This window comes from Salvelinus alpinus, chromosome 30 (assembly GCF_045679555.1).
Source record: "Salvelinus alpinus chromosome 30, SLU_Salpinus.1, whole genome shotgun sequence".
Classification (NCBI taxonomy): Eukaryota; Metazoa; Chordata; class Actinopteri; order Salmoniformes; family Salmonidae; genus Salvelinus; species Salvelinus alpinus.
Genome location: NC_092115.1, coordinates 35,004,308 through 35,027,095, shown reverse-complemented (window position 1 = coordinate 35,027,095; position 22,788 = coordinate 35,004,308). Strand labels below are relative to the sequence as shown.

The 22,788-nt window shown below is 41.5% G+C and overlaps 1 protein-coding gene across 6 annotated transcripts in view; it reads left to right on the top strand.

Annotated features, from left to right (window-relative positions):
• Positions 1 to 22,788, top strand: part of LOC139560408 (rho-associated protein kinase 1-like) — a 78,781-nt gene that overhangs the window by 29,828 nt on the left and 26,165 nt on the right. For all 6 annotated transcript variants that reach the window (XM_071377145.1, XM_071377144.1, XM_071377147.1 and 3 more), the window contains exons 2-11: positions 6,381 to 6,462; positions 13,573 to 13,673; positions 13,863 to 14,000; positions 14,215 to 14,390; positions 14,637 to 14,721; positions 16,300 to 16,444; positions 18,724 to 18,862; positions 19,437 to 19,528; positions 21,460 to 21,619; positions 22,503 to 22,572. In XM_071377145.1, the coding sequence (XP_071233246.1) occupies positions 6,381 to 6,462; positions 13,573 to 13,673; positions 13,863 to 14,000; positions 14,215 to 14,390; positions 14,637 to 14,721; positions 16,300 to 16,444; positions 18,724 to 18,862; positions 19,437 to 19,528; positions 21,460 to 21,619; positions 22,503 to 22,572 (1,188 nt within the window). The remainder of the gene's footprint in view (positions 1 to 6,380; positions 6,463 to 13,572; positions 13,674 to 13,862; positions 14,001 to 14,214; positions 14,391 to 14,636; positions 14,722 to 16,299; positions 16,445 to 18,723; positions 18,863 to 19,436; positions 19,529 to 21,459; positions 21,620 to 22,502; positions 22,573 to 22,788) is intronic.

Sequence of the window (22,788 nt, the reverse complement as noted above, 5' to 3'; positions counted from 1 at the left end):
TAAGGCAAACGGTGCATGCTTTGTTTTGGGCAACACTTCATGTAATGAAGCACATTAAGCCGCTTTACAACGGGTGTAAGAGCCTGACTGGCATACATACGCAGCGTGTGAGTTTCAAGTTTGGGGAAGATCATATTCACCATAGAAATACACCTTTTATAATATGTATAACATGCATATTCGCAATTGTGGTCACTTTTGTCAATGCTGTTTTCCTGCTAATGGAAGATTTTTGCGCTTATAGCCTACTGTCTTGTGCGCATTGCAATGTTTAGAAATAGCCCTGTACTTTATCAACATTTTTAGCATAAAATTCTGATCTGTTGCATCAGGCTCATTGCTTAAAACAGTTTTTTTTAAATGCTATTAGTTGAATTAATTTGGGATCTATCGCATCCCACAACTGTCCAAGAGTATATTTGGAATATTTATTTCTCGCACAGACTAGAGTAGGTCAACTTTTGTACTATGGTTATTGTAGATTGACATAAGGTAGTGCTTTTGCTGTTCGTTAGGCCTACTCATTTTGTTGTCTGCCGAAAAGTAAATGTGGACAGTTCTTCCAATATTCTCCTCAGAATTTGATAAGGACGCGCGCAGTTGCATCCCATATGTGTCTGTCTTCACTTGTAGAAGAGAAAAGACCCAATCATGTGACTGAGAGCCATGTGCGTCAGAGGTTCTTTGGCATGCAGTTGGGAGAAGGGAATTATATTCAGCCACTGGCCGCAAAAGGCATGTTTTTTTTAGGGGGATTATGGCCACACAGGGATGCAGCCGGGAAATTAGAGGCTTGTCAAATGAGAGACTGATGAAGTGTGTGCAGTCTGCGCAAAAAACAAAGCAGACCTCGACTTTTCATGCAACTTTTTTTCAAATCATCATTAGTCACATCTTGCAGCCTTAGAATGTTTTAAAATTCAAAACATATATCCCAACATTTTTTATCACAACTAAAGTTACATAATCCTAAATTAAGCATATAGGGTACCTATTTCTTAACTGCTCAACCACAGAATAGCCGCATGTGCACACTCCCTGAAATCGTTTGGAGAAAAGATCCTTTCTATTTTATTCAGCTATGTTCAATTGCATTCTTCATACTATAAAATAATGGCACGTAATTCTAAGCAAATCTTGTCTGCTAAATGAGCTAGTGTAGCCCACAGCCATATGGCATAGCCAGATGAGGGCCTAACATAAGGACAGCCACACAAGTAAATTAGAGTATGCTATTCTGTTCTTCTGAAATAGACTACATTTTCCTCATGTTTCTTTAGACCTGTCTAAAATACATAATGGATTTATTGTGATGGTGTAGGCTATATTACATGGATTTATTAGACTTGTTAAAATTGAGATGTTCCAGAGGTCTGCATCTCAGTCGCTTGTAGGCTATGCGTGGAAGCCAGGAGATGCTAAATGTGTATGTTAATTAATGGTCAGTTACCTTGAGACCGGCAATTATTTTCTTGACAATCACCGGCTGACATAATTTCATGACTGCCACAGCCCTAGGTTTGCAAATATAGTTTTTCTAAAATGAAAACACATTAGTGCAACACATTTGGCAGAAAATAGCTTAATTTTCATCAGAAAACAGAAGTGCAACGTTTTTTGGCGAGCAGCCACACAAGTAAATTAGCTTACAATGAAAAAGCAATGTCTTTTTTTGCATAAACAATGCATGGCCATCATATTTCTAATGTTTATCATAGAAAGAATGGAACCAGCTACATTTCTTAATGTTTTGCTTGGCCTTAATCTTGCATTTTTCTGGAGAAAAGTAGGCTACACTGACAAGTACCGAAGAAAAGTATAGACTGATAGAATGCCCGTTCGTGAATTCTCATGCGAGTGGAGAACTTAAGTACAAAATTAGTCTGATGCCGATCAGAAATGACCATAAGGAGCGTTTTAGATATTCGTTTACAAAACGCAGCAAGATATTTCTTATGGGTTATATATTTTATATATTGTTTGAAAAACACATTTTGTGTTGTGACCCCTGCAGTTGTGATGCAGGATATCTTATTCTCACCCACTTGCCGCTCTTCCATGGTCAAGCTTAGCCCCTCGTCTGTATTGCCTAAAGTGTCGTTTCCAGGCATTTTGACTCCAGCTCCCAGTCTTTGGTGATGGAGTGTGCCATCAGTCAGCAGTCATATAGGGCGTCAGGTGCAGCTAGAGAACTCTGGGTCTTCCTTTCCTGTGGCGGTCCTCATGAGAGCCAGTTTCATCATAGCGCTTGATGGTTTTTGCGACTGCACTTGAAGAAACTTCCAAAGTTCTCAATGTTCCAGATTGACTGACCTTCACGTCTTAAGTAATGATCGACTGTCGTTTCGCTTTGCTTATTTGAGCTGTTTTAGCCATAATATGGACTTGATCTTTTTCCAAATAGCTCGATCTTCTGTATATTAAACCTACCTTGTCACAACACAACTGATTGGCTCAAACGCATTAAGAAGGAAAGAAATTCCACAAATTAACTTTAATCAAGGCACACCATTTGGTGGCCCCCTTTCACCCTATGTTGGTATCAGAAGTCTGGCACTATGGTGTGATAGAGCATCTGCTAAATGAACTAAATACAAATGTATGTAAAAAATTAACAATCGCAAAGCATGCTGATTATTATTCTAATGATCTCTGCCCCAAAACAAAGCCAATAATGAATACCTAGTGTGTGTTGCAGATCATTTAGCTATTTTCACATGTACATTTACATTTTTGTGATTTAGCAGACACTCTTAAGGCGTCGGCATGCTTCAGTTCGGCTGGCGCCTAGCTTAATTCTTCTAACCGAACAAGTGTGCTCGCATACTCCCTTAAGACTGTCACTTGAAAAAGTGGCAATAATACTTTGTCCATTTTGAGACATTGTATCCAGTACTCACTTCCTCAAAATTGTCAGAATGAATCTAAAATAACTCAAGAAATCTGCTGAGGAGATCTTAGTCGAGCAATTTTACATCTGAGATGTTTGGTGCAGTATTTCTCAATTAAAGAATTTGCATTGTTATTCAAATACTTTATTGAAGATTCCGTACTGTTGACCAATCTCCGACGAAGGGGCGTAGACTTTGGCTCCGAACTTTGACTTGTCTTTAGATAAAATCTTGTGTTCCTGAACAGCCGATAAAAAATAATAATAATAATAATAAAAAAAAAAATATATATATATATATATATAATAATAAAAAATTATTATAATAAAAAATAAATATCACCGAAGTCCAAAACAAACGGACTTGTGAGGCGTCTGTTTCTCAAACTAGACACTAATGTACTTGTCCTCTTGCTCAGTTGTGCACCGGGGCATCCCACTCCTCTTTCTATTCTGGTTCTGTTCTGTGAAGGGAGTAGTACACAGCAATGTATGAGCAATTTCTCGCATGGAATAGCCGTCATTTCTCAGAACAAGAATAGACTGACGAGTTATTTGTGCCTGGACATTTTGAGCCTGTAATCGAACCCACAAATGCTGATGCTCCAGATAACTCAACTAGTCTAAAGAAGGCCAGTTTTATTGCTTCTTTAATCAGAACAACAGTTTTCAGCTGTGCTAATAATTGCAAAAGGGTTTTCTAATGATCAATTAGCCTTTTAAAATGATAAACTTGGATTAGCTAACACAACGTGCCATTGGAACACGGGAGTGGTGGTTGCTGATAATGGGCCTCTGTACGCCTATGTAGATATTCCATAAAAAATCGGCCATTTCCAGCTACAATAGTAATTTATAACATGAACAATGTCTACACTGTATTTCTGATCAATTTGATGTTATTTTAATGGACAAGAAATGCTTTTCTTTCAAAAACAAGGACATTTCTAAGTGACCCCAAACTTTTGAACGGTAGTGTATGCATGAACTCTTCCAAACTGTTTCGGCTGGGAAGCATGCGTACGCCTTTATCCAAAGTGACTACCTATACTAAAAAATATATATAAACGCAGTTGCAGTTCATATAAGGAAATCAGTCAATTGAAATAAATTCATTAGGCCCTAATCTATGGATTTTACATGACTGGGCATGGATGAAGCCATGGTTGTGCCTGGGAGGTTATGATCTCCCCCCCAACACAAAATGGCATTTTTACAGACAAATAGTCTTCAGCATTTGAGAGAGAGACAATTTTTGTGAGTATGGAGCATTTTTTTTTTTTCAGGTCATGAAACATGGGACCAACAGTTTTTACATTTTGCGTTCATATATTTAGGGGTATTTACCGTCAGTGCATTCAACTGAGGTAGATAAACATCACATTCATAGCAAATAAAATGTTCTGTAACTGTTTCTGAGAATGTTATTGTTGTTCGGGACGGCTACTTGCAAATGCATTTCTGTATAAAAAAAAAAATATATTTTAATTGAAATGCATTTCAAAATACAACTGTTTTGAAGTTATGATACATTGATATTTTTGCCCATTCCTGTCCGCCATCTGGAGCCATAGTTACTTAAGAGCATTCCTCTCTTCTTGTCTGAGCTGCAGCTGACTCACCATGTGGCTTTTCTTTTTGTTTCCCAATGAGGAGGGTCGGGCCGATCTGTCTGTAGTGTCATCTGTTGTTTTTATTTCACACAGATTGGTTGTTCAAGTCATAACTCTGTGCTCACATGTCACACAACAGAATACATTACATCTATGCCCTACGCAATCAGTCCATCACACTTGACTCAAATACTTCCTTCTCACTTGTGTGGGAGCCAAGGAAAGAACCATACATGTCCTGCTGCTGTTCAATTGCATGCAGCTCAGATAACTTTTTATAGACCTAGATATCAAGGTGTGAAATAATATTAACATGGCCTAAATCTAAAAATGTTTTTGCCTTTACGATTTTCTCCATGAGGCAGCTGTTCCCCAGTCAATTGAGCACACGAAAGAGTCACCGACAAAGAAGTTTGCTTCTGCTGCAGCCTTCTCTGTAAAATATAACGCTTTGCAGCAGCGATTCGGTCCTGCTACAGGCCTGGCTAAAACTGCTCTCTTTGATGTGGCCCTGCCCTCTTTGTGTGAGACATCCTGGATTAAGGAAGATTAGGTTAAATCCCGCCAGTTGGCTGGCCCGGCGGCACTTCTTCTGCTCCAGCATGGCCCGACCGACCTAGGCTCTGAGGAGGTCCCTTTTGTTCACACCTGGGTGATGAATGGGAATTAATATTTTTATTTAGGGAATCAATCATAGTGTTGGAATAACATCATATGGATGACCTCATGTCATGAGATGTAGAGAGGACTGTTTCACTGCAGTGTTGACATTGACGTAATCTTTTTCCCATTATCTACTTCCATTCGAGTCAAGGTGCTAATTGTCTAAGCCTTGCCAAGTTGACTTAAGGTAGAAACTCGGTCAACCAGAAAGGTTTGCATTGAAGAGAGCTCCCTGACCTGTGAAATTCAGGCAATTATTACAACCCACTGTTTTATGTCATCCGATAGTGCTTTCTCATTCTTCAGTTTCCTCAGTTGCTTTTCTAAGGAGTGGCTGGTGTTTAGTGAAATCTCAATGATTGTGAGTGTGATGTCCAATGCTTGTGGCTAACCTGCCCATTTTTATAATTAGTTTCTTATGAACATAGATTTGAGATCTTGCTGTAGGGGAATGAGTTGTTCAGTCAGACTGAACAGGCTTTGTCCATCTTTTTAGTTGGAGACCAAATGTAGTCAGGCGTTTGATGTCACCATTGCTGTGCTTGTGTGTAGTTCACTAACTATAGCTTAATGTGACTTGCAGGGCTCTACGCTGACCTTTTTTTTTTACAAGGAGGATGTGTGCACTTACATTGGGAAAATGTAGGCGCACATAAAGACATTTTAGAGCTCAATGAAAAATATTTTATATAATGAAGCTAGAATCCTTTCTTTTTCTAGGTGCGTTTGTGCTCCTAAATGAAAATTCCAGGTCGTACAGCAAAATATTTAGCCGCATTTGCGAGTAAAATGGTCACCACTGTAGAGCCCTGCCTTGATGCTTTTTTTCTATGGTCTGAAACTCCCTAAACATGGATACAGTTGTGAAACAAAACCCTTTTCAATCTGTTATTAGATCAGCTATTAATCAGTTAAAACTAAATAGCAACCATTTAGGCTACAAATGGCACAGAAATATGATCTTTTGATTTGCTGAAAACCTTGGCCTCTGTTGGCTAAGCCAGGTTGGGGCTACTGCTTGCAGGGTTGCTTATTGTGAAGGTTTGGGTATATAGCTGGTTTATAGCCTATAGCCTTCAGGTAACATGCCATAGCTTTCTTCTACTGTAGACCAGCTAAGAGCTGGTTAGAGTATTGTAGATTAGTTGCCCTAGTTGTGGCCTTAGGCCTTGAAGACTATACATTTTATTAATGCTTCTCTTCTCTCTCTCTAGGATGGCTTGGATGCGTTGGTGTACGACCTTGACTTTCCAGCCTTGAGGAAAAACAAAAGCATCGACAACTTTTTGAATAGATGTAAGTAACTAGCCCATACGAGGCTCTTTTCCCCATTTGTCATCCTTCCTTTGAATCTGTGACTTCCATCATGTAGTGCTTTGCAGTGTTTCCCCTAGGATTTGTTTTCAGCAGTGGTGACTAAGTTAGCGTAGGTGGGGGGTGGTGGTGAGCGTGGCCAATGGCGCAATCTCCAATCAACATTTTTAGAGGCTTTCCTCTTGGCTGCAGAGACACAATTTAGCTGTTTTTAAGAAAATTTCCTGCAAATCTACACATATTGAACCCGGGTCTGTAGTGACGCCTGCGATGCATTGCCTTAGACTGCTGCGCCACTCAGGAGGCCCATTACTGTCGTTTTTATTTTGGTGATTTTAGTTCTGATGATATTATAAAATAATATAGCACTCCATTATCTTTTCTATATGTTTTATCTGGCTTTAGTCGTTTAAGTTTACACTTTTTATTTTGAGTCGCGGCAATGATTTAGCAGTGGCGGCAGGAGAGATTGGAGGCTGTTTTTAGGTCACTGCCTCGCCTCTGTCCAGGCCCGGGTATAATTGTGTCTGCAGCTTAGCCCACTCAGGGTCCCCAACAAAGGGGCTTTCATGAGTGGCTGGTGACCCACATGGTGTCTATCATGACGCGTTCCTTTCACCACTACACCCTCTATGACTGTAGAACTTATGGAGGCTATGGCATTTTTACACATGGACTTTTGTCATTTGTGTTTGTGAAGAATTGTTATCATAGAGACACTAACTGTTCATTGTATTAGAAACAAACTATTGTTGAATTAGTCTAGTTGGTACTTTTTTCACGTTCAACTCAGGCTGGGTGATTTTTACTATATACCAGTATTCTTGCACAGACTGGTTTGGGTTTTTAATTTACTTTCTATAATGGTATTTTTAATGTTTCAAAAAAATGAAATATCATACTGAAGTCCAGCGCCTGTAGTGTCCGTTTTTATAGTTTACTCCAGTTGCTATTGGTCATCTTTCTCCCCCTCCTGCTGCATACCACTCCCACACCAAGCCCTGTCACTCAAGGAGAGAGCAGTTGCTCAACCAGGGAGTCATGAGCACTTTTTTTGCCATTCACTTCTTCATGGTCAGATAGATGCAACGAGGTGTTGGTGACAACTAGTGATGGCAATTTGAAATTATTTCAGTATTTGAATAACATAATGATATCTGGATAGTCGAAGTACATGTTTTCAATTATTATAATCATTTTTTTACTTCAATGGAGACTTGATCACACAACTCAAGAGGAACTGCCGGTAGTGGTGCGTAGGTCAGCTGTTTGTTCACCTGCTCCTGCCTGCAATTACTATTAACGCATCTGAAAACGCCTGACTATTTGTGATGAAGTGTCAATCTGAGGCCCACACCCAATATTTTATCTTTTTAATTATTTTATTTTTGGGGGACAGGGGATGCATTATTTTGTTTTGTAATTTCGATATGTTTCTGCTTATAATTTCAGACATTTTGGTAGGCTATGGTAGGCTATTTGTTAGTCAACTTGTCTATAATTAGATACATATAGCTTCTCTTGTCATATGTTGCCCTAGAAGACTAAATAAACCCTTGCTCAACAGAATGTGGTTGAAATACTATCATCTTTTATGATGAAGACAGCACCTCTACAGATCGTATCTAACGGAGCATTGCATTCTCTCAAGATGCAGAAAGAAAATAATAATTTTTCTCCACTCCTGTTCCCAAGTCCAAATTTTGTCTACATTTGGTGTATACATTTACTGCAAGAACTGCTTAATTCAGCAGCCCTATTCGCACGGTACTAATATTACCAGAGAACATTGGTTATGTATTTATTACCCCAGAATGTCCGTTCATCTAGTTAAGGAGTTTTTTTCCAAACTGCCTCCTGTAATTCTTACTTTTTAAAATATAAATTGACAGTTATGACGTTTTTTGAAGTGTGAAGATTTTTCAACCAGTTCAGGCAATGTCAGGCTACACTGATAACATCTTTGGTATAGTGTCGCTATAATATTTGAATTGAGGACGTGTGATCAATATCATTAGGATATTTTAGCTATCCGCAGTAGACATCCTAAATGCCCCCCAGCCTTCAGATGTGAGCTAAACAGCTTCACATTTTATTTGCCATATACAACAGGTTTAGACTTTACAGTGAAATGCTTACTTACAAGCCCTTAACCAACAATGCAGTTAAAAAATAATAAACAAAAAGATAAACAAGAAATATAATACAAAAAAAAGGATTTAAGAAATACAAGTCACAATTAAAGAGCAGCAGTAAAATAACAATAGCGAGGCTATATTCAGGGGGCACCGGTTAGTCGAGGTAATATGTACATGTAGGTAGAGTTATAAAAGTGACTATACATAGATAATAACAACAGCGTAGCAGCAGTGTAAAAGAGGGAAAGGGGGGGTCAATACAAGTACTCTGGGTAGTCTTTTGATTAGATGTTCAAGAGTCTTATGGCTTGGGGGTAGAAGCTGTTAAGGAGCCTTTTGTTCCTAGACTTGGCGCTCCGGTACCGCTTTCCATGTGGTAGCAGAGAGAACAGTCTATGACTAGGGTGGCTGGAGTCTTTGACCATTTTTAGGGCCTTCCTCAGACACCGCCTGGTATAGAGGTCCTGGATGGCAGGAAGCTTGGTCCCAGTGATGTACTGGCCTGTACGCACTACCCTCTGTAGTGCCTTGCGTAGGCCGAGCAGTTGCCATACCAGGCAGTGATGCAACCAGTCAGGAAGCTCTCGATGTTGCAGCTGTAGAATCTTTTGAGGATCTGAGGACCCATGCCAAATCTTTTCAGTCTCTTGAGGGGGAATAGGTTTTGTTGCGCCCTCTTCACGACTGTCTTGCTGTGCTTGGACCATGTTAGTTTGTTGGTGATGTGGACACCGAGGAACTTGAAGCTCTCAACCTGCTCCACCACAGCCCCATCGATGAGAATGGGGGTGTGCTCGGTCCTCCTTTTCCTGTAGTCCACAATCATCTCCTTTGTCTTGGTCACGTTGAGGGAGAGGTTGCTTTCCTTGCACCACACGGCCAGATCTCTGACCTCCCATAGGCTCGTCGTTGTCGGTGATCAGGCCTACCACTGTTGTGTCCTTCGGCAAACTTAATGATGGTGTTGGAGTCGTGCCTGGCCGTGCAGCCGTGGGTGAACAGAAGGGGACTGAGCACGCACCCCTGAGGGACCCCCGTGTTGAGGAACAGCGTGGCGGATGTGTTGTTACCTACCCTTACCACCTGGGGGAGGCCCGTAAGGAAGTCCAGGATCCAGTTGCAGAGAGATGTGTTTAGTCCCATGGTCCTTAGCTTAGTGATGAGCTTTGAGGGCAATATGGTGTTGAACGCTGAGCTGTAGTCAATGAACGTCATTCTCACAGGTGTTCCTTTAGTCCAGTTGGGAAAGGGCAATGTGAAGTGCAATAGAGATTGCATCATTTGTGGATCTGTTGGTGCGGTATGCAAATTGGAGTGGGTCTAAGGTTTCTGGGATAATGGTGTTGATGTGAGCCATGACCAGCCTTTCAAAGCACTTCATGGCTACAGACTACTTACCTTAGTGTTCTTGGGCACAGGGACTATGGTCGTCTGCTTGAAACATGTTGGTATTACAGACTCAGACAGGGAGAGTTTGAAAATGTCAGTGAAGACACTTATTTTTTTTAGGCTATGGATGAGAAGGGGAATTTGTTCAAACATTTAGCCCAGTTGTATGCTGCTTTGCGATCTATTAACAGCAAGTGTTGCATTAAATAGGCACAACCTTTTTTTGTGATGTATATGGCGATGTTCAAGTCATTCCCACAAAACGTATAAACAAAAGCATTCATTGTGAAGTTGCAACACGGTCTTGCAACAAAAGTTGATACATGTAGGCCCTTCATATATAGGCTAAGCGCAGCATTTTATTCAATTTATCGAATCGTTATAGTTTTCTTGCTCAAATATCGAGAAACACCTGTAAAACTTAGACATTTCTCTCAAAACACAAGGATGTCGATTCGCACGGCACTAGTATTATCAGAGGACAAACAGTCAGTTATTCAGGTTAATCAATGCCCAGATTTCAATTTCCATTTAACCCATCTAAACGGTAGGCTACGGTTTCCTTGACATGCCATAGACCTATTTGAAGTCCCTTCTTGTGACTGTCAAATTTTTATAGTGCCTCGCAATCATCCTCTTTTACCACTTCATATCTTTTCAAAACATTTTCTGGCCCTCCCATCTCTTTATTTTTGACTCCTTCCCCAGCTTTTGTCTTATTGAATTGAATTTCGACAATGTCCTTTTTGCCTCCGTGGATAAATATGAACTTTTTTCTGCCGGTTCCCAAAAGCATTATTTGGCAAATGGCTGTGTAGGCAATTTGGTGCGCGTACAGTTAAGTCCTAAAGTTTAGGTTTATGCACTAATACCAGATAGCCTAAAATAATGAAAGAAAAACCTCAATGTAGACTATATAAATTGCGCAATAATTATACATTTATGGATTTTTAAAGGTATTGTTTATCTTTATTCAACCCGCCCAACAGCCATAAAAAATATGTAATGACCTCGGCATAAAACCCATCCGCGGGGAGGGGTGACTTAAGAGCAGGGACCGGTGTGACAGTGTGTGTATATTTGTTAAAAAAACGTGCCCATCCCTAGTGACACCGATGCTGTTTTTTTTTTTTCAAGCATTCTATAATTACACTATTAGTTTCTGTCTGCTAGTTTATTTTCTTAGCAAATGCTGGCTGAAGGGAATTGTGTTAGCCGCTAATGCTAACTGCTAGTTAGCTGGCTAGCTAGTAGGGATGTGAAAAATGGAAAATGTTTCTTATTAATGTTTAAACGGCCATTTAAAAAAATCTGTTTTCCCTTAAAATAAGAAATTAATATAATTCCACGTGGATTCACACTCCAGCTTTGCTGCTAGAGCAACAGTTTGGTCGCACGATGCGTCCCTTTCGGATGGTTATGGCGTTGCACCTGGGCTACCATTACTGTACCTCAATTCCACCTGGCAAAGTTAACATTTCTTTCTCGTTTAACTTCTTAAAGTATTGCCATACAGGACTTTGCTGCTGTCGCTTGCCTTTCTCTGCCGTTGTTCCAACTGTTAACGACGATGATGTCTTTTTAATTAAAAAAAATGTAACCTTTATTTAACTAGGCAAGTCAGTTAAGAACAAATTCTTATTTACAATGACGGCCTACCCCGGCCAAACCCTAACTTGGACAACGCTGGTCCAATTGTGCGCAGCCCTATGGGACTCCCAATCACGGCCGGTTGTGATACAGCCTGGATGTAGTGGTGGAGTGTCGACTCCAAAAGAATTGATTGCTCAACTCCTTGCACATCGACTCAATTTATTTTTTCCCCATATCATACAGCTCTGTGTTTGGAAATTAAAACGAAAGTCCAGGAAATGCAGAAATTGGTTAAAATGCTGCAATATTGTTGTTGGAGTGAACATTATAAAACATTGTGTTCCCACCCTGGTGTCATGAACTACTCATAAAGCATATTGTGAACTTTTTTTATTCAAAAACATCATGAATTAGAAAAATATCATGAATTAGAAAAATAAGTTCAACATCCAAGTGTTGGAGAGGCCTCGATGAACATTAATGGACTAGCTGTGTTGAGGGGAGCTTGTTGCCAATGGGATGCTTCCCCTCAGGGGTTCTGTACTCCTTGTACTGCTAGTGCTCTCCTTCTTGCAAACTGCTAGCCCATGACATGTAGTCCAATCATATTCTTTATCATGCTAGTAGCCTATACGCATAGACTCAGTTAAATTAGCCGACAGCTCTGCACAAACAGCACAAACACGTGATTTAAAGCTGGAATTCGTAGTGGTGAAACTACCACACCCGTTTAGGATATTATATCACTTCAAACAACAAACAGTTTTTTCCCCTCGGACATCATTGCACATCATTGTGCGATAGAACAGAAGAGTATTTACTACAAAAATATTTACCACGATGCTGGATGCGCCTCTGCTCTGTTTTCATAACCAAAACAGTAACAAATGGGCCTGGGGCGACCAGTGGTGCTGGTTCACCTTATGCGCTTCTTGGCTTTAAAATGCTTCTAAAAACGTATTTTAATCCCGTTGTTTTTTTAATACCATTTCGCAAGTAGGGATCATGTTCTTTACTGTCTTGAAACTGTAACTGCTGGAAATGACTGCATCAAAATGTTCTGATTTTAATAGTCCTTGGCTTTATTTTTTAGATCAGTTGAACTGTGATATGGATACTGTGATACTGGACACTGGAGCAGTGGAAATGCGTTCTCTGGATGGATGAATCACACTTCACCATCTGGCAATCAGTTGGAATAATCTAGGTTTTGCGGGTGCTAGGTGAACTCTACATGCCCCGATGCATAGTGCCAACTGTAAGGTTTGGTGGAGGAGGAATAATGTCTGGGGCTCTTTTTCATGGTTCGGGCTAGGCCCATTTGTTCCAGTCAAGGGAAATCTTAACGCTACAGAATACAGTGGCATTCTAGACGATTCTGTGCTTCCGACTTTGTGGCAACAGTTTGGTGAAGGCCCTTTCCTGTTTCAGCATGACAATGCCCCCGTGCACAAAGCGAGGTCCATACAGGTTTGTCGAGATCGGTGTGGAAGAACTTTACTGGCCTGCACAGAGCCTTGACCTCAAACCCATCGAACACCTTTGGGATGAGTTGGAACACCGACTATGAGCCAGGCCTAATCGCCCAACCTCACTAATGCTCTTGTGGCTGAATGGAAGCAAGTCCCTCAGCAGTGTTCCAACATTTAGTACAAGGCCTTTCCAGAAGAGTGGAGGCTGTTATAGTAGCAAAGGGGGACCAACTCCATATTAATGCCCATGATTTTGGAATGAGCTGTTCGACAAGCACGTGTCCACATACTTTTGGTCAATTTGTGTACTTCAGATATCCAGTGGTAGTACTGACAGATTTTCATCTGCTGTTGAGACATTTTTTCCTATTCTGAATTCTCATCCTGAGTCGGTGGACAAAAGCCTCTTTAGTCATACTTACTAATCAACCCAGGTTACTAATGATAAACCCTTGCCCTGCTCTAACTGGTTTCCTCTTAATGTCATCTCTCCTCCTCAGATAAGGACACCATCAGTAAGATCCGGGACCTGCGGATGAAAGCAGAGGACTATGAGGTGGTCAAGGTTATCGGGAGGGGTGCTTTTGGAGAAGTGCAGTTGGTGAGGATCACCATTATGGTTATGCTAATTTGTCCTCAGTGAATTACATCAACTGTCATTTGTCTGTCTGCTTGCCCTTTATAAATCTGGTACAGACGTATGAAATAATTATATGGCTTAAGTCTTTGTTTTCATCTGTATGAAAGCCCAGTATACATCCTAAGAAGACTGTTCTCCCGTCTCTCCCAGGTAAGACACAAAGCCACGAGGAAGGTGTACGCCATGAAGCTGCTTAGCAAGTTTGAAATGATCAAAAGGTCGGACTCTGCTTTCTTCTGGGAGGAGAGGGACATCATGGCCTTTGCCAACAGCGCCTGGGTTGTGCAGGTATAGATAATTGAATAACACAGTTTATTTTTATAGTGACTCCCTAGTCTCGTCCTCACTTTGCCCACTAGGAACAATCTGCAAGGAAGCCCGGTGATTGAGTTTCATGTAACAGAATATTCATGCAATTTCTAGTTTTGGCTCTTCTCCTGTCCATTCCTCCTACTTATGTTTGGTCACTAACCCTTAGTCCCCCCCCCCCCCCCCCCCACAGCTGTTTTATGCGTTCCAGGATGACCGTAACCTCTACATGGTGATGGAGTATATGCCCGGCGGAGACCTGGTCAACTTGATGAGCAACTATGATGTCCCCGAGAAGTGGGCCCGCTTCTACACCGCTGAGGTGGTGCTGGCTCTAGACGGGATCCACGCCATGGGCTTCATACACAGGTATACTTACTGGACTTCTCTTTCTCTTCACCTCCACTGTAAAGATGGCTCTTGAATGTCTCCAGTTCTGTCGTGGCAGTTCTCGCCTCTCTGAATTGGAGAAAGCCGCTCTTTCTCTTGACTGGGTCTTAAAAATGGCAGTTTAATGTACCGTTGTTGGTTTGAGAACGCTTTGGTTGTATAATATCATGGCTTAGGTTCGAGTGCTGCTGGTTTGTTATATTACTGTCTTTTTTGTCTTTTCAGGGACGTGAAGCCTGATAACATGTTGCTAGATAAAGCGGGCCACTTGAAGTTGGCAGACTTTGGGACCTGTATGAAAATGAACAAGGTAGCTATCGCACTAGCCTTCCAATTCACCACAACTGAAAATGAGGAGTTAGTTGACACTTCAACACCCTGTAGAGTAGACTGTTGGTCTTCTCGGATCCTGAAATTGAGATCCAAACCGGATTGGATCTGCAAAATTTCGATCCGACACAAACAGGACCCTTTTCTTTTTTTTTTACGATGATACCAGATCCGAGGTAGACCAGATCCAACCCAAAATATGTCAGAGATGATGGAGAATTTTATCGGACATTACCCAGTTTATCAATAGCCTAGAGATTTACCATTCAAATGAATGATTACCATTATGTAGTTAGATTGATAAACAACAGTCTAAATGATTGTTTGACTGTATAATTGATTCATTAATGCATACATCAAATAATCTAAATGTTCAAATCATTGATATGGAACTCAAAAGGTCTGGATCAAGGGCCATCTGAGACGAGCTAATTCGTCTTCTTTTTTGCCGTGGTATTGTTTTGGTATCGAGTATCGTGATGGTATCGAGTTTCGTGATACTAAACCTGGTATTGAAGTCAACATTCTGGTATTGTGACAACACTAGTTGCACGTTTGCTATAACGAGCTCAAGCCAGCCCGAGAGAGAGAGGCAGACAGGCGGAGGAGAGAATGCTTTGACTGAACTGACTGCCATGCGTAGCAAAAGTGATTTAAAGAGGATATTTATTTTCATCAGGTTATCTTCAGATATAATTAAGGATCTGATCGGTATTTAACTTATTTTCAGACAGATCCGAGGTCTGTGTACACCGAGCGTGATCCGACCCGGTATCCGAGGGTTAACTACAGAATTTAGCTTAGTGATGGTTAGGGATGGGCAGTTTGAGATGATTTTACTATTCAAATAATATCATTTTTTTTAAAATATCCCCCCCTCCCAAAAGAGGTTGGTCTTGACTCTCTTGATCAATCAAAATGAAGCAAATGCATATGGCAGAGGTAAACAGCTTACGCAACAGGGTGAAGAGAAGTCAGATTTTTGCCATCCATGATAGAAATTATTTTGAAACTATAAGGTTTCTGTTGAGTGTTAAGATTTTGTGGAAACTCCGTTAGGTTTGTGCCTGTTATTGCTATTCGAAGTGGGGGGAAATAGCATATCGATGTCAGGGCAGGCTGGTGGGCCAGTTGCTTAGCCTTAGCTCAACGTATGGTTAGAAAAACTATATTTAAAGTTTTATTTAATTAAGAATTTCACGGTATAAAATATCGCAAGGATCATTTTAATTTAGACAAAGCTTTTTCATAGTTTTCCCCCAAAATTTACTCACTGAAGTAATCGAATTCTAACATCTGTTTAGATATTCAATTAATCGATTAACTGTGCCTGTCCCTAGTGACGGTTCATCAATCTTTAGAACGGTTTAGCAGTTTAACATATTTACTTTCCATTTTTCCTCTTATATATCAGCACGTAGGCTTACAATTTATTTGCTTTCTTGAACTGTGACAGCTTATGCATTTTATGCAGATCGTATAAAGCATTGTACGATGCGACACAGCTGTGTTTTATAAATACAGTAGTACAGCAGTTTAATATGAGGCTGTGTTTCAGGATGGTATGGTACGATGCGACACAGCAGTGGGAACACCAGACTACATTTCGCCAGAGGTACTAAAATCCCAGGGAGGAGATGGATATTACGGCCGGGAGTGTGACTGGTGGTCCGTGGGAGTCTTCCTGTATGAAATGCTTGTTGGTGAGTCGCAATACGTGTCTTATTCTCACACTGTTACGATGGGAAACAAACTGATCATATGAACCTATTGTAGTTCTGGAGCAGAGTATTCCCATTATCTCGCAGACAGGACATAAAAAATCCCCTTGTTAGTACTTAACATCTTTCCCTTGTTTTGTCATGTTGTATAATCCTGCACTAAAGAAACCATGAATCCATACTATACAATGATGAAGTTGAAAATAATACTATCATGTGTTTTCACATTAGCCACTGGTTGCAAATCACATGTTTGATATTTTATTAGGGTCCACATTAGCTGTTGCAAAAGCAGCGCAAATTTTCCTGAGGTCCACGCAAAACATGACAATGCAGAACATCAATAGACAAGAACAGCTCAAGGACAGAACTACATATATTTTTCAAAAAGGCACACGTAGCCTACATATCAATGCATACACACAAACTATCTAGGTCAAGAAAAGAACATTTCACACACACTGAACCTGGGTGGATGTGATCTCTGGAATGACCCCGGACTTCCAGTGTTTTTGTTTATCGCGTGTGCTTTTTCAGTATGTTTATTTGTGATGGTTTTGTCGGAACTTATTGTAGACATTCCAGTAACCTAAAAGGAGTGGATAGGGTATTTAACCGGCAGATCCAAAGATTATGGTTCGGCATATGGATCAAAATTGGTTAAGGTGAAAGGTAGACGTAAAGTTAGGGTTAGCAAACCACCATTGTGAACCATTGAAAATCTGTCTGTATATACAGTGCATTCGTGAAGTATTCAGACCTCTTGACATTTTCCACATTTTGTTACGTTAATGTCTTATTCTAAAATTGATTAAATAGTTTTTACCCCCTCAATCTACACACAATACCCAATAATGACAGAGTAAATACAGGTTTTTAGATTTTTTTGCAAATGTATTAATAATAAACTGAAATAATACATTTACCTAAGTATTTAGTTATTTTACTCAGTACTTTGTTGAAGCACCTTTGGCAGCGATTACAGCATTGAGTCTTCTTGGGTATGACGCTACACGCTTGGCACACCTCTATTTGGGAATATTCCCCCATTCTACTCTGCCGATCCACTCAAACTCTGTCAGGTTGAATGGGGAGTGTTACTGCACAGCTATTTTCAGGTCTCCTTATATGTTCGATCGGGTTTGGGACAAGAGACATGTTCCGAAGCCACTCCTGACCTTGTGCTTAGGGTCGTTGTCCTGTTGGAAGGTGAACTTTGGCCCCAGTCAAAGGTTCTGAGCTCTCTGGAGCAGGTTTTCATCAAGGATCTCTCTGTACTTTGCTCCGTTCATCTTTCCCTCGATCCTGGCTAGTCTCCCAGTCTCTGCCGCTGAAAAACTTCCCCACAGCATGATGCTGTCACCATAGGGATAGTGCCAGGTTTCCACCAGAAGTGACACTTAGCATCCAGAGAATCTTGTTTCTCGTGGTCCGAGAGTACTTTAGGTGCCTTTTGGGAAACTCCAAGCGGGCTGTCATGTGCCTTTTTACTGAGGAGTAGCTTCTGTCTAGCCCTCTACCATAAAGCCCTGATTGGTGGAGTGCTGCAGAGATGGTTGTCCTTCTGGAAGGTTCTCCTATCTCCACAGAGTAATTCTGGAGCTCTGTCAGCGTGACCATCGGGTTGTTGGTCACCTCCCTGACCAAGGCCCTTCTCCCACGATTGCTCAGTTTGGCCGAGCGGCCTGCTCTTGGTGGTTCCAAACTTCTTCCGTGTAAGAATGATGGAGGCCACTGTGTTCTTGGGGACCTTCAGTACTGCAGATATTTGTTGGTAACCTTCCCCAGATCTGTGCCTCGACATAATCCTCTCTCGGAGCACTACGGTCAATTCCTTCGACCTCACGGCTTGGTTTTTGCTCTGACATGCACTGTCAACTGTGGGATCTTATATAGACAAGTGTGTGCCTTTGCAAATCATGTCCAATCAATTGAGTTTATCACAGGTGGACAATCAAGTTGTAGAAACAACTCAAGCATGATGAATGGAAACAGGATGCACCTGAGCTCAATTTCGAGTCTCATAGCAAAGGGTCTGAGTACTTAGGTAAATAAGGTATTTCTGTTTTTTATTTGTAATAAATGTGCAACATTTTCAAAACCTGTTTCTGCTTTGTCATTATGGGGTATTGTGTGTAGATTGAGGAAAAACAATTTGATAATTTTTAGAATGAGTTTAACAAAAAAGAAAAGGGGTCTGAATACTTTCCGAATGCACTGTACTAGCTAACCCCAATGCCTGTGGTTTTGTGTGCTTATAGGTGACACACCGTTCTATGCTGACTCGTTGGTGGGGACGTACAGTAAAATCATGAACCACAAGAACGCCCTGACCTTCCCTGATGACAGCGACATCTCCAAGGATGCCAAAAACCTTATCTGTGCCTTCCTGACTGACAGGTGAGGATGATGATGGTGGTTCAGAGGGGCCCGACTTAGAAAGAGATGTTATAGTCTGAAAGGGATAGTGCAAGATTTATCTACTTGCCCAGTCAGCTTAACTCGTTGAAGGAAGTTAACGGTAGTTTTGCACGCAATTGCTAACTAGTTAGCGCAATGACGAAGTCTATGGGACCAGCTAGCATTGCGCTAACACATCAAGCTGCACACAGACAACACAATTGTATCCAGAAGTTCATCTGACTGTGTCAATTAAGCCCTTTATCTATTTACCCAATCTCGCACTATCCCTCTGTCTTGTTTCACCAATGATTTTCCGTGTGAACAAATAGCTAGAAAGGGAATAGTGTTATGAACTCATTGATTGGATTAGACTTAAGTCTTTGAGTAATTACTTAAACATTGATAGTGATCTTTTGAAGAGCTGTCAATCATGTCTAAATGCTTTCACTGGGTTGTGCTCAGAGACTGTTAGATGCAAAGCCATAGACTTTGATTAATAATGGACATTATCGGTCGATTGCAGAATCGCTAAACTGTACGTTCCATGTTCCTGTGTTTAATTTGTCACCAGGGAGGTAAGACTGGGTCGCAACGGGGTGGATGAGATCAAGAGACATCCTTTCTTCAAGAACGACCAGTGGACATGGGAGAACATCCGAGATAGTGAGTTCTGTTCAGGTTTCATGCTTCCTTTGTAACGCCCCTCCCCTTCATTCTGTATTGTTCTGTTGACAAATGTTACAGATAGCCAGACATGCTATAATACATGTTTTACTATTGACCTACTAAAGACAGTCACAGGAAATTTCAGAATAAGAACCATTCATTTCATTCAATATCACAACCACTGAATTCCACGATTTCATTGTGTGAACCTAGATGGTTGATTTGCGGGTGAGAATGGGGAGGAAAGCTTTCCTCGGTCGTGTCCAGTAGGTAGAAAAACATTTTGAAACTAGGAGGTACTACCTAAACTTGTCCAATAAGAAAGGCTCATTTTGGTTTTCTGTTTCAAATCGTTTTTGCTGCGGTGTACCCCACTGAACAGGAGCCTGGCGTTAGTATTCACGTGGTCTCCGGCTACAACAGAGAGATTAGAGGCGGGAGGCTAAATGTAAATCGAGTGGCTGTAGCATCTCTCAGGGTCGCTTGAGCTTTCAAAAGTCTGCATTTTCAAAACGCAGACCAACTAAAAAGCTGCGTTTTAATAGATTTCACCTGCGTCCTAATTAAACAAACAGACAAATATATATACATGGGTCCTCTCGGTGTTCTAGAATGCAGGAAAATACAGGTCAGTTCAAGAGGATGTGAAAACGTACTTTTCTTTACCCTATCATGTCATTATAATCAAGAATCTGAATGATATTATAGCCACAATATACTTGTAGCCCAGAGTTCAGGTGGGCCTTCGCGCTTCAGCAAACAAAGGAAAGGAGGGGAGCTCAACAACAATGACAAAAATGATGAGAAGGAATACTACCAAGAAATACTTCCAAAAGGACTAATTAGATAAAACGTGTTGACACACTCACGAAAATGGGCTAATCAAACGCTGGTTCCAACTCGAGCAAACAAACTAGTGTGAAAACGTCAATATGGCAAACGTTGTCAATGTGCACACGCAGCCTATCTTACTTCTTCATTTCCCTCCCTCCGTTTCTCCCTATTTTCTCCTTTCGGCAGCCTGGTCAAAAATAGTGCGTGCCTTATCAAAGTAAAAATTTCGTGACTACGGTGCCCCCATTGAAATTGTCATTAGTGTCTGTGGGTTCTGGGAGCTGCATCCCCTTTCAGCGGGAACACTCGACATGGGGAGGACCACAGAAAGCACCCCGAGCTGAGCGTGTGCTGGGAACACGTTGCAAATTCCATTGACAGAGACACCCGCCACGTACACCCTCCCCGCAGAGAGAGTGGTTGTCAGCGAGAGGTTGGGAGGACGGATTAGACTTTTCAGATATTTGCAGCGGGTCTATTTAAATATAAAAAGTTGGAACTTGAAATTGAACGTCATGGTCAGTACCTGAGTTTTCAGCATGCAACACAGATTAAGTTTCTGCATGAAATTCTGCGTGAAAGCGACCCCTGGCTCTTCATGAAGTAATCTGAAGTGCTGCGGTCAGCGCTTTGGCTTGGCCACACTGTCCCCGGCCCTGCTCTGGCCTGCCCTGCCATGGCACCAGCTGTCCTAGCTAATACGTTGTACTGTGTTGACTGTCAGACTGAATGCTGGTGTTTTAATAGTTGATGCATTTGATCTCAAAGCAATCTAGCCTGCGTCCAAATGTAGGCTAGCTAAATTGACAAGAGACTGTTTATATAATATAATGGGGGAGATAGACTGACGTATTTGACAGTAGAAGATTGTCATAAGCCGAGATGAGAGATGTAAAGGCTGCTTCTTGCACCAAAAGCCAGTTTTAGAAGTACAGTACATGCCTCAGTTTAGGACTGACATTTCCTCTTCAACATGCTCTCAACTCAGTGTGGCTCTGCACCAAGTCATAGAAAACTAGTAGAATACTTCTCCATCTGCAGTGAGTCATGTTTCTCTCTTCTCTCCTCCACCTTCTGTCCATCCGTGTTTCCAGCGGCGGCGCCGGTGGTGCCTGAGCTGAGCAGCGACATCGACACCAGTAACTTTGACGAGATCGAGGCGGACCGGGGAGACGAGGAGACCTTCCCCATACCAAAGGCCTTCGTGGGCAACCAGCTGCCCTTTGTGGGCTTCACCTACTATAGCAGTCATCAGTAAGTCTTACTCTGCATAGTCAGGCTTCGACTACTACAGCAGTCATCAGTAATGCTCATAAGGCCCTTTTCCTGGAGAATTTCCATCGATTTTTAGTCCAAAATGGAGTCCAGAGTATGTATTTGCACTGTCCGCTTAGCCAGGCTTCACCTAGGCTTTTCCTGGTCAGCTCAGTTGGTCAGGAAAAACATCAAGGCCCTAACCACAGTCAAAATAGTCAGGCTGCACCTACTGTAGCAATCATCAGTTTGTCTAATGTCAACTACAGTCATCACATTCTAGGCTGCACCTATTAGAACAGGGGTGTCAAACATACGGCCAGTGGGCCGGTTCCGGCCCGCGAACACATTCATTCCGGCGCGCGGGCGGTTTGAGTAAAACAAGCTTTGGGGAATTATAATGGACCTACTTTTATAGTCTCTTCACTCTGTCCAGCTTGCTAACAGTCATCGAAACGAATGGTAGACTGTCAGGAAGCGTTGGAAATTCTAAAAGCCATGGATATGGGACTATTTATTGCCAACTTCGAGAGCGAGGAAATATAACCAATTTGAAGTGCGGCCCTCCGGACCTCGGTGGAGAACGAATGCGGCCAGCGGGACCAAATTAGTTTGACACCCCTGTGCTAGAGCCATTAGCCATTTTTTATACCGCCACAGAAATACAATGCAACCTGTATAAATCACCCAGAGCTTGTTAGACATGTACACGTCTCAAACTGCAGACGAGGTAACCTGACCTAGATAACAACCACCACATGTTTGACCCATAGGGATGTGTTTTCACGGTGTGGTCAGGTCATCCGTGGCTCAGGTCAGGGAAGTGTGGTCCTATTGTTTCCTCTGACGAGATCTGATCGTCCTGTTGTGGTCTATTCTCCAGGTTTTCCCGGAGCTCCGGCACCAAGAGTGTTGACAAACGCAGCAGCTCCACTAAGGAAGACAAGAGCCATGTGAGTACTCACTTGGATATTAAAACGAGACACTGGAGTTGCGTTACTACTTTCTGCGTAGACAAAAAAAAAGACGGCAAGTTTGTTATTGGGATGGACACGATTAATTGAATGTCCGAACGGATGTTAGTATTAGATTACTTGGGTGAGTTCATGAATAAAAAGAAATATAAATAAGTGTAGGTTTATTTTAACAATGGAAAAAGCTTTGTCTAA